We start from the raw sequence: 12,537 nt of genomic DNA on the forward strand, positions 1-12,537 counted from the left end.
ATGGCTGAGAAAAATCTGGATGAGCCAGCAGTGCCTGGTCAACTAGTGCTGCTTTCAAAGCTTTAAAAGCGAGTTGACATTCGGCAGTCCAGTCTGCAGCAGTGAGCCTGCGAGAGGGACCAGGCCTCTTTCTGCCCTTGCCTCTCCTAGGCTTCTTCTGACCTGTAGTCAGCTGAAACAATGGCCTAGCAACCATGGAACAATTCTCAATGTAGTGTTGATAGTATACTACCATACAAAGGAAAGAACAGATTTTGCTAGGAGACGGAGTGACACCATCAGCTTCCATCATCTCACTCTCAGTCACATTTAAAATGGTTTGAACTTTAGCAGGGTCAGTGACTACGCCCTCCTGAGAAATGATGTGGCTCAAAAACTTAACAGACCTCGTCAAAAACTTGCACTTAGAGACAGTTTAAGATTGTGCTCCTGCAACCGCTGAAAAACCATCTCAAGTCTCTGCAGACTCTTTTCCTCCGTCTTACAAAAACCATCAGATCATCCAAATAGCAAAGGAGACTCAGAAAGTTTTGGTCCCCAAAGATGGTCAGCATCATTCTCATAAAAGTAGCTGGCCTGTTGCAAAGGCCTTGAGGTAAACGATTGTACTCGTGCAGACCTAAAGGAGAGGAAAAGGCAGTTTATTTCTTATCCTCTTCATGCAGTGGCACATTGTAGTACCCTGATTTCAAGTCCATTGTGCTGAAGAAGGCATTACCACCCAGCGCAGCCAGTACATCAGCCTGATGAGGCAGGGGATGAGCATCCTTTACTGTGCAGGCGTTTAACCACCTAAAGTCAGTACATAGACGCAAGTCCCCATTCTTTTTCCATACCAGCACCAATGGTGAGGCATACTCGCTGCTGGATTTTCTGACGATTTCCTTTTCCTCCATATCATCCAGTGTTTCCCTGAGTTTTTGGTAATGAGCTGGAGAAAGCCTACGATAAGGTAATCGAAATGGGCGGTCATCAGTCAGCCGTATGCGATGGCAGAACTTTTGCCTCTCCACAATCCAGGCTATGTCTAGAGAACACGGTGTCATACTTCTCAATTAAACCGACAAGTTTGTCTTTCCAGAACTGTGAAACTGGACACTCCTCAACAGACAGGCCTTGAAGTCCAAGATTGCTCAGTATACTGTTGCCATTAACTACACTGCCACCAACTGAACTCTTAGCTGTAAGACTGCCATGTGAGCTGTCACATTGTACTTTTGCCACGTTCTGGTAAGCTGCTTGCTGCTTGACATCATCAAAATCCTCCAATGCAATGCAATGCAAGGGTACACATCTGCCACTTTAGAATTTCGTCTCAGGGTAACTGGCGAAGTTGTTGGATTCACAATCTTCACAGGGAGCCATCCATCCCCCCACAGAGGCATAACTACTCTCCCTACTAGTATGTGTCGATTCACACAACGAGACGTGCTGGGCTCGACAACAACAGTACTGCCCACAGAGAGTTTTGTCTTTGGGGGTAGGCGGCCCCACACCAGATGCTCACTCATGAGTTGGAGCGTTACTGCTCTCTTCAACTTAATGGTGCCCACTTTATCTGGGATGGAGTCTCCTCTCCATCTCTCCAGATTTGATAGGAGACGCAGGAACAGTCTGTTATCACACTGGCCAGAAGGACCTGGCATACCCACCACCCGCCAGTAGCTGTCATTTGATTTGAACTGTCTAATCAGAGCCTTCAACACGTTAGTGCCCGCAATGAGTTCATCAACCTGCCCATCTACAATAAGCACTGGGACTACATAACTGAAGCCATAAAGCTGTAGTTTTAAGTCACACATGCCCACTGGGCTAGTTTGCGTCCCACCACAACCCACCAGGATGATGTCTGAAGGAGCTAGAAAGTTCCCCTCCACCACTCCTGCCTCCCTCAACCGAGGTACAATATCTGTGCGCAGAGTAGTAGTCATGGACCCATTATCTAACATCCCCTTCAGCTCAACTTTATCCTGTACCAGCATGGTGGTGTAAAACAAACTGTCATTCCGAGTAATTCTCATTGTGTTCTGAAAAATTACTGTGTTGTTCTTGGGTACTGACTCACAAAAATAAGAATAAACAGATTGGATATCATCATCAGTGGAGGAAAAATTAGACTGTCCCACATTGCCCTCAGGATGGAGGCTTTCTAGTTTTCTAGACCTGCCAGTCTGTCCACATCCAGGGCTCTTTCGCTTCCCAGTCTCACTACAGTCAAAGCTCATGTGGCCAGGAGAGAAGCACTTGAAACACAGCTGGTGCATCTGACAGTGAGCTTTGGTCCAGCGATTAGTGCTTCCACAGACAGCGCACTCGCGCTCACGTTTGGGCACTGTTTACAGGGCCCTCTGTTCACAGACTGAGTATTGCTGAGAAGAGCCTTCTCTAACATACTCAAAACATTCTCTAATGTCCCACCCTCAGATACAGATGGGGCCTGTTCTGGTTCACGGCATGTTCCACATGCTTTACGCTCCCTTAACAGTTCATCCAAACGACCCTGTAGGCTCACTGGCTGTCCAGTCACGAAGGGGTTTGCATTTGAACACTTGGGCCAACTCTTTATCAGAACAGTTGCGTAAAAACATGACTGCCAACTCTGAGCACTGATTGGGCAAGGTTCTACCCTCACTTACAAGGTACTGTTCAGCTGCCTCTGCAGCTTTGTTAAGCCTAATCCAGAAATCTAGTGGACCCTCATTAGCATATGGTTTCATTGAATAGAAATCAGCTAATGGCATACCTGAGTAGACAGTATCCCCAAAGTGTTGCTTGAGAACACTGAACACTGCCTTAACATCTGTGACAACAGGGTTGTTATGCATTCAGACTGGTCACATCCCGTGCCCTCCCCATGAGCCTAGACATCACCTCCCCAACATTCTCAGACCCAGTGTAACCCCTCTTCTCTAGGTAGACTCCCATTAGCTCCTCCCACTCCAGTACAGAGTACTCATCTGAGCCATCATCCCTAAAGAAAGGTGGAGCACTAACATCTGACTTCACAACCAGATTCAGCTTGGACGCATCAATAAAAGTTGACCCACATTGCTCAGGCAGGGGAACTGCTGGGGTTGGTGAGGGGAATGGGCAGGAGAAAGACTTGAAGCCCCAGGCTACAGTAAACTCGCTCTGATAGATTCTCCTATCTCTGAACCAATCTGCTTAATAAGGTCACTAAGCTGACTCGGAGGTGTCCCATTATTCTTGAGGACTGGGGATGATGGTACATCAAGAGACAGAGGTGGGATACCCTGGTCAGGTGGAGTAAACAGCCTACCCCTCCCAGTGCTTGTAAACTCAGGACTAGCAAACACTCTACTCCCAGAAGCTGACTGTACAAATGGTGTAAATGCAAGGACACCCCTCCCTCTACCCACACTAAAATCGCCAGCATAACTCATTTTATGGACTTGAGAGTTTTCCATGGCTCAATAGAGCACTAAAATACAATATAATTTACTGCATACAAATACAAAAAAAATGCAATAAAAAATTTCCTCAAAACATGCAAATAAACACCAATACCCTTATCTAGTGAATATGCTACATTCACCTTCACTATTTACAGTATACATTCACTTATAGCAAACCATCAACAAGTGCGCACGCGCAGATCGCGCATCTCCTCCACAGCTCCGGTGGAGCTGCCACAACTGAAGGTCTGCTAGTTGAATTATTTTTATTTGCCCTGTACACTAAGAGACAACGCACATTATGTTAACCCTTGGCGCAGTCCTAGCTCTCAGGCACCTTGCTAGCCGAAGGTCAGGCAAAAGAGAGCGTCAAAAGGAAATAACATGTGCTGCGTGCACACATTCAATGCACAACAGCACACCATACAATACCATACAAGTAAAATGATACAGAACATAATTCGGACAAAATAAGACATACCTGCACACAAAGAGACAACACACATTATGTTAACCCTTGGCGCAGTCCTAGCTCTCAGGCACCTGCGCAAGTACATGGACCCTCACTCAAACACTGTCCCAAGTACTCACAAGTTACAATAGATACCCTAGTTAGCGAGCTTTGTGAAACTTGTTAACATAAATCTTTATATTATCCACATTGTAACAAACTTATGGTAGCATAACAGTACATTGTGTAACATTATGACGGTTTAATATTAAACAATTTCGGAGCCAAGAACAACATACCTTGCTAGCCGAAGATCAAGCAAAAGAGAACCATAAGGGGGCACGGAAATACTGCAACACAGGCGGTCACTGAGTCAGAGGTGCTAAAGGAGCTTCTTAAAACTTGACCCCAAAAAAACATCTGGGTCAGATGGTTTAGACCCTTTCTTCTTAATTAAGGTTGCTGCCCCTATTATCGCCAAGCTTATCTACAAACATTTTAACCTGTCTCTCCTCTCTGGGAAGGTTCCCGTTGCTTGGAAGGCAGCCACGGTTCATTCTTTATTTAAAGGGGGAGATCAAGCTGATCCTAACTCTTATAGGCCTATTTCTATTTTGCCCTTTTTATCAAAAGTATTGAAAAAACTTGTCGAATCAACTGACTGGCTTTCTTTTTTTCTTATTTATTTACCCCTTTTTCGTGGTATCCAATTGGTAGTAGTTACAGTCTTGTCTCATCGCTGCAACTCCCATACGGACTCGGGAGAGGCGAAGGTCGAGAGCCATGCGTCCTCCGAAAAACAACCCAACCAAGCCGCACTGCTTCTTGACACAGTGCACATCCAACCCTGAAGCCAGCTGCACCAATGTGTCAGAGGAAACACCGTACACCTGCGGTGTGCCCTGCGCCCGGCCCGTCACAGGAGTCGCTAGTGCGCGATAAGACAAGGATATCCCTGCAGGCCAAACCCTCCCTAACCCGGACAACGCTGGGCCAATTGTGCGCCACTCCATGGGCCTCCTGGTCGCGGCCGGCTGCAACAGAGCCTGGGCACAAGCCCAGAATCTCTGGCGGCACAGCTAGCACTGCGATGTAGTGCCTTAGACCACTGCGCCACCCGGGAGTCTAATCTGGTTTCCGCTCAGGTTATGGACTGTGACACTGTAACCTTAAAGGTCCTCAATTATGTTACCATTGCCCTTGAAATTAAGGAATGTTGTGCTGCTATTTTTATTGACTTGGCCAAAGCTTTTGATATGATAGACCATTCAATTCTTGTGGGCCAGCTAAGGAGTATTGGTGTCTCTTAGGGCTCTTTGGCGTGGTTGGCTAACTACCTCTCTCAAAGAGTGCAGTGTATAAATTCAGAACATCTGCTGTCTCAGCCACTGCCTGTCACCAAGGGAATACCCCAAGGCTCGATCCTAGGCCCCACACTCTTCTCAATTTACATCAACAACATAGCTCAGGCAGTAGGAACTTCTCTCATCCATGTATATGCAGTTGATAGTCTTATACTCAGCTGGCCCCTCCCCGGATTTTGTGTTAAACGCTCTACAACAAAGCTTTCTTAGTGTCCAACAAGCTTTTTCTGCCTTTCACCTTGTTCTGAACACCTCCAAAACAAAGGTCATGTGGTTTGGTAAGAAGAATCTCCCCACAGGTGTGATTACTACCTCTGAGGGTTTAGAGATTGAGCTAGTCACCTCATACAAGTACTTGGGAGTATGGTCAGATGGTAACACTGTCCTTCTCTCAGCACATATCAAAGCTACAGGCTAAAGTTCAATCTAGATTTGGTTTCCTCTATCGTAATCGCTCCTCTTTCACCCCAGCTGCCAAACTAAACCGGTTTAAAATGACCATCCCACCCATGCTAGATTACGGAGACATAATTTATAGATCGGCAGGTAAGGGTGCTCTCGAGCGGCTAGCTGTTCATTACCATTCGGCCATCAGATTTGCCACCAATGCTCCTTATAGGACACATCACTGCACTCTATACTCCTCTGTAAACTGGTCATCTCTGTATACCCTTCGCAAGACCCACTGGTTGATGCTTATTTATAAAACCTTCTTAGGCCTCACTCCACCCTATCTGAGATATCTACTGCAGCCCTCATCCTCCACATACAACACCCATTCTGCCAGTCACATTCTGTTAAAGATCCCCAAAGTACACACATCCCTGGGTCGCTCCTTGTTTCAGTTCGCTGCAGCTAGAGACTGGAACGGGCTGCAACAATCACTTAAACTGGACAGTTTTCTCAATCTCTTCATTCAAAGACTCAATCATGGACACTCTTACTGACAGTTATGGCTGCTTTGCATGATGTATTATTGTCTCTACCTTCTTGCCCTTTGTGCTGTTGTCTGTGCCCAATAATGTTTGTACCGTTTTGTGCTGCTATCATGTTGTGTTGCTGCTATGCTGTTTTGTCATGTGTTGCTGCCTTGCTATGTTGCGGTCTTTGGTTTCTCTTTTATGTAGCGTTGTGTTGTCTCTCTTGTCGTGATGTGTGTTTTGTCCTATTATTTTATTTTTAATCCCAGCCCCTGTCCCCGCAGGAGGCCTTTTGGTAGGCCATCATTGTAATTAAGAATTTATTCTTAACTGACTTGCCTAAATAAAAGCTGACTATGACCAGTAGAGTAAAGCATTGGATCACATTAAAAAATCTTACATGTTCAGAGAAGAAAATAATCAAGACTGTGACAAGCATGTTCTATTGTAGTTTTGATTATCGGTCTTTTAATTTTTTTTGTATGCTAAATCTTAAACTTTTGCATAATATAGAAATTACAAATGTTTACACAGCAGAAAATAAACTATACCAATACCACTAAGCAAAACGATTTATCTACCCATAAAAGTGAATACAGTAAAGCACACTTTATGCCTCTCAACAGTCATTAGTTAAGAGCTGCACTGACGCCCCCACACCACGAGGCGTCGTGAGTCATTTAGTATCACAGAAACCTTCATAAAATTATACTCTTCGGGATTTGTTTTACTCTATGCGGAAGTTGCAAGTTTCATAACAGTTATGTACTCATCGGCTTGTATATGTTGGATATTGTAGTGGTATAATAAATACGTCAACTTAATTAAAGTGTTTATTTACGAAATGGTCAACCTTGGACTCACAAAAGTGGACGATGTGCTTGCAGCAAAACATCCGGTTGGTCCTTTCTCTTTCTACTGCTTCAACATTTTACGCAAGACACTGCTGAATGGTTCCTATAGCTCAGTTGTAGATTACACGTGCTTTGTGTTTTCACGTTTTAAACACGATGATATACATTTGCTCGGTTTTACAGCCTTCCTTGTTCTTCCTTGCTAGTTGTGTTCTCAGATTTCTTACCAGAGCTACCTAACCTGGGACACATTGAACATCAAATCATCTCTCAAATGATGATTGCATTTTGTATTCAACCCATTTGCGACCTTTCTTCTCTCTCAGGGTTTACAGCAGTATGCTGCCTGTCAGTCTCATGCCTTCATGAAAGGGACAGGGACCTTTATATTGGGTGAGTGACAGACACTCTCCCAATGCTTTGTTTTCACTTCATATAATAACTATTTATTTATGCATAAATGCATCGTGGAGCCTCTTTCATGTACCCTAACATTTCCTGTACTCTCTATTGTAGGGACAAGTGGATTATTTCTCTTACAAAAAGTTATTCAGAAGAGGCTTCCATATCCTTTGCAGTGGAACCTGCTGATTTCAACAGGTGAGAGTGTGCCTGTGTACTCAAATTACAGAATGTGATGTTTAGCTATAACTTTCAGTAATATAGAGTTTAGAATGATTGTCTAAACGTCAATCATGTCTAACGCTTTGTCTCACCTTGTTCCTTTCATTGCCCCCTCTACTCCGCTTCAGCGGCTTCGTCAGTGGGCAGCTATGCAGTGACACGCTGGGAGACAATGAAGTGCACTGACCTATGGATGCTAATAGAGACAGGGAAAGTACCAGACAGAACACCACACAGTGAGTATAGCAGTGGCTCTACTCTATTCTATGCCATTCTATACTATGTGGAGTAAATCTCAATGCTGGTTGTGAAGACGGACACAAAATAAGAGGGGTAGACATTAGGTCAGCGGTTTATTCAGCTCTCAGGTCTCTGACATCGCTCTGTGTTTGTCTGTATTGCAGTAGCAGAGCCTGCCCCTGAGGAACCAGCTGGGCCGAAGAAGACCCCATATGGAGATGTGATGGAATGACCACAGGACATACTCATGTACAGGCAACCCCGGTCCTCTGCTTCACATCTCACCCACTCAACCCTATCAATAAACAAATGTATTTATGTATTATGGTTCAACTGTGTCACCATTGGACAATGTTCTGCCATGCTGGACTTAGTTTCACGCGGGTTCAGTGATGGAACCCTTTATATAGATCAGAAAACCGTGTAAGGGTTTTAGTTGATCATGGCATTTTGTCAGATTGGGCCACCCTGACTTGTATCCAGATGAGTCCTGTATAGTGCATAGTTTATTTAATATATGGAAAAGGTAAGGGAAAAACATTATATGTTATAGAGTGGTCCTTGGGGCTTGAGGGTTGAATAAACAATGTCCATTTGATCACATCCTGTAAATTCCTGTTGTATTCTGCGCATGTTGTATTCTGCTCATGTGACAAATAAAATTTGATTTGATTTACTGGGTTTAATGCAATAGAAATCATGTATATCATTAAGCTTGTATCTCCTCAAAGGTAAACCACTGTTGACACATGAGTAAGGGTCAGATTTCCAGACCAATAGGCTGTGAGATTTGGATTTGGAGCGCAGGGTTTTTTTCTGGATTAAAAAGGGGGTTTGGTAGGGGGTGTGGCAAAGAGCGTGGCTACATTTTGTAACATTTTAGAGGCTCCCATCTTGGAGATGAGAGCCTAAAGCTATTTATCTAGGGCTTCCTGAGTGGCGCAGCGGTCTAAGGCAGTGCATCGCTACAGACCCGGGTTCAATCCCAGGCTGTGTCACAGGGCGGCGCACAATTGGCCTAGCGTCGTCTGTGTTAGGGGAGGGTTTAGCCAGGGCGGGCTTTACTTGGCTCATCACTCTCTAGTGACTCCTTGTGGCGAGCCGGGCGCATTTTGTCATGCATCTGAGAGAAAATGTTGCAGTTTAAAACTTCTTCGGGATCGGTGTCCCTTCCACGGGATGGTAGAGCTAATGTAGGCTAAATCGATTAGCATGAGGTTGTAAGTAACAAGAACATTTCCCAGGACATAAACATATCTGATATTGTCAGAAAGCTTAAATTCTTAATCTAACTGCACTGTCCAATTTTTAGTAGCTGTTACAGTGAAAACACCATGCTATTGTTTGAGGAGAGTGCACAATTTTGAACATAAAAAGTTATTAATAAACAAATTAGGCACATTTGGGCAGTCTTGATTCAAAATTTTGAGCAGAAATTCAATGGCTCATTCAATGGTTCATCTAAAATGTTGCACATACACTGATGCCATCTAGTGGCCAAAATCTAAATTGCACCTGGGCTGGAATAATACATTATGGCCTTTCTCTTGCATTTCAAAGATGATGTATTATCTTTTACCAGATCTATAGTGTTATATTCTTCTACATTCCTTTCACATTTCCATAAACTTCAACGTGTTTCCTTTCAAATGGTACCAACAATATGCACATCCTTGCTTCAGGGCCTGAGCTACAGGCAGTTAGATTTGGGTATGTCATTTTAGATGAAAATTGAAAAATGGGCTAATCCTTAAGAGGTTTAATGCTAATTTCCCACGATTCTACATATTCTGCCATGGAGCTGAGGATTTTCTTTGCAGTTTTAAAGCTAGTTTCTTTTGCTCAAACAATAAGAAAAATGAATACTGCTAAATTGTTTTGGGAATTTTCCTTTCTCCCTGCAGTCTAGTTTTTATTTTGGTGATTGTTAGTTCTCTGAGATTATATTATTTACAAATATATAGGTCCATTATCTTTTCTACATACTTTATATCTGGTTTTAGTCGTTTAAGTTTACACGTAGTTTTCTTTTTTTTACACTGTTTGCACTTAGGTGACCCGAAAAAACGCTTAGGCGGCCCGCCCAAGGATTACAATTGCAGAAAAATCCCTGGAGCAGTATACGAGGGCAAATGTTGTTGCATTTTGACAGAGTTCCACAAAAAAAAAAAACTTTTTGGGGGGGATTCAAATTTTAAGCTCATGATCCTGTATTATTTTTTATGCCTTAGTTGGCATGCTGTACAGCTGAAACGAACCAATAGTTTCCTAAATTGCCACTAGTGGTTAGTATGGATCATTGAGGTTTTGTAGAATTCCTGCGCATTTAACACAGTTTGGGACAGGTTATACTAGCAGCATAACATACAGTATATCAGTAGGTATAATGCTTTGTTTCTCTTTCATTCAGAATTGACTTTATTTAGCAACTCCTCAACTTTACTTTGAGTCAACAGAGGGTATGAGCAGGATGCCTTACAGGATGCGAAACTGTTTGACAAAGGTCTTCTAGAATTGCATTGTAAGGACTGTACTGTCTGTATTCATCCACTTGGTGAATGTGTCTCACACTTTATGTAGGCTAATACTACATCAATTTATTTAGGATATTTTATGATTATAGCTTTTAATCCTTAGTGGATTTTTTTTATTAACACATTTGTGAGTACTTTGCATGATTTGCCTAATTCTGTTCAATTTAAAGTCAATGGAATTTGCGTTGATGAGAGATGGCAAAGAAGTGATGACCGGAGGGAAGGGAAGTCCACACAGACGAGGGGACGCTAATGTGAAGATGTCTGTAATGATACATGACATAATGTTCATTGAACTGAAGCAGTTTAAAATGAATAGGCTAAAACAGATTAGCACAATGTGTTGATTTCCTGTTAGCGATAAGCATTAGTGTTAACGACGTACAGGATTTACCTCTGAAACATCCATTAAATAGATCATGTTTGCTTTTGTCACTTACAGTATATATATATAGTAAATGCTGTGAGTCTGGAGAGGGGGCTTTGGTCACCATTATTTAGACATGCCACCACTAGCTGGCTCACATATATGTAAAGCCACTCACATCTCTCGTGCGAATTTGCTCATTTGGTTGAAGAAGAGGCATGAGAGCGTGAAACTGTGACTATTTGACACTTCAAGTCAGTGTATTCTACCTCCTGTCCGGTCTCATTGCAGTAACGGCCTATAGTCTTATGTGTGTCTTAATCTTCTCATGTCCCAAATGACCAGCTTAACTCATTCTATTGACTCTGACTGACTTTTCAGGACATTCAACACAATGTGTACGTCGCACACAATGCATTAGCTGATAATCCAAAAATTATAACACCAAGCTTGATCTGGTGTAGTAGTGGCCACGACACCATTTTGCTCCTCCCTTCTTATAGGTATATACTTTTGCAAGCACTTTGCTACAACCGCAATAACATCTGCTAAACACGTGTATGTGACCAATAAAATTGTATTTAATTTGAAGATCGTCAAGGATCTCAGCCACCCGAGCCACAGCCTGTTCACCCTGCTACCATCTAGAAGGCGGAGGCAGTACAGGTGAATCAAAGCTGGGACTGCGAGACAAACATTCTCTATCTCCATGCCATCAGACTGTTAAATAGTTTCACTAGATGGCCTTCGCCCAGTACCCTGCCCTGAACTTTAGTCACTGTTTCTAGCCTTCTCTAGAGTAGAGTTTGTAAGGATTCAAAATATACTGATGCTGGATAAAACATGAAGATGTAGTATGGTTCAAGCTCCTTTTCTCAAGGCCATTAAAAATCATACCTGAACTAATGCTAACAGGCATATTGGAATTGGTCTGATATTTCTGTCTTCATACATACTAGTGTGTCATTACTATGTAGTTTGGTATTTACAGTGATTAACAATGCTTCCAAGAACAAGGAAACAGTCTTCCATAAGCCCCCTGTCACATAATGAATTCGATAGATGGCTTAGACTAGAGCAAGACATGCATTACAATCTATAAATACATACTGCATGTATTTATAGGAGTCTGAAGGATTTGGCTAAGATATCAGTCCTTTGCATCATTATTGTTATAAAAAACACAGGATCAGCTTCATGGGTGGTAAAAATTAGTATGGGTGTAAATAGAACACAATGCGATTGTATTGTATCTAAAACCCTACCGTGGCACCATTTGCATAACTGAACTAGTTTCCTTTTCAAATTTGTGCAAATATGTGTTTTTCTCACTTAATGGAGGCCAGTGAAACAATAGAGTCTTTTTACACATAACTATCCGGAGAAACTAGGTGACCAAAGTCCATTACCTTAGGCACCCAGAAAAGTGCTTAAATAAACCCTCTTAACAATACTAGGCTCCAGAAACTCCAGAAAAGCAGGAACAGAATGAAGGCTTGGAAAAGGGGGATACCAAGTCAGTTGTACAACTGAATGCCTTCAACTGAAATGTGTCTTATGCATTTAACCCAACCCCTCTGAATCAGAGAGGTGCGGGGGGCTGCCTTAATCGACCTCCACATCTTAAGCACCCAGGGAACAGTGGGTTAATTGCCTTGCTCAGGGGCAGAATGACAGATTTTTACCTTGTCAGCTCAGGGATTTGATCCAGCAACCTTTCGGGTTACTGGCCCAACGCTCTAACCACTAGGCAATCCTTGTCATAGA

The 12,537-nt window shown here is 43.0% G+C and overlaps 1 protein-coding gene across 1 annotated transcript; it reads left to right on the forward strand.

Annotated features, from left to right (window-relative positions):
- Nucleotides 1–6,864: 6,864 nt before the first annotated feature.
- tmem141 (transmembrane protein 141) lies at nt 6,865–8,545 on the forward strand. Its single transcript, XM_055875684.1, has 5 exons — nt 6,865–7,049; nt 7,332–7,398; nt 7,522–7,605; nt 7,758–7,865; nt 8,034–8,545. The coding sequence occupies exons 1-5, from the start codon at nt 6,996–6,998 to the stop codon at nt 8,099–8,101; spliced, it is 381 nt and encodes a 126-aa protein (XP_055731659.1). The 5' UTR covers nt 6,865–6,995; the 3' UTR covers nt 8,102–8,545.
- The last annotated feature ends 3,992 nt before the right edge of the window (nt 8,546–12,537 follow it).

Source organism: Salvelinus fontinalis, chromosome 21 (genome assembly GCF_029448725.1).
Source record: "Salvelinus fontinalis isolate EN_2023a chromosome 21, ASM2944872v1, whole genome shotgun sequence".
Taxonomy (NCBI): domain Eukaryota; kingdom Metazoa; phylum Chordata; class Actinopteri; order Salmoniformes; family Salmonidae; genus Salvelinus; species Salvelinus fontinalis.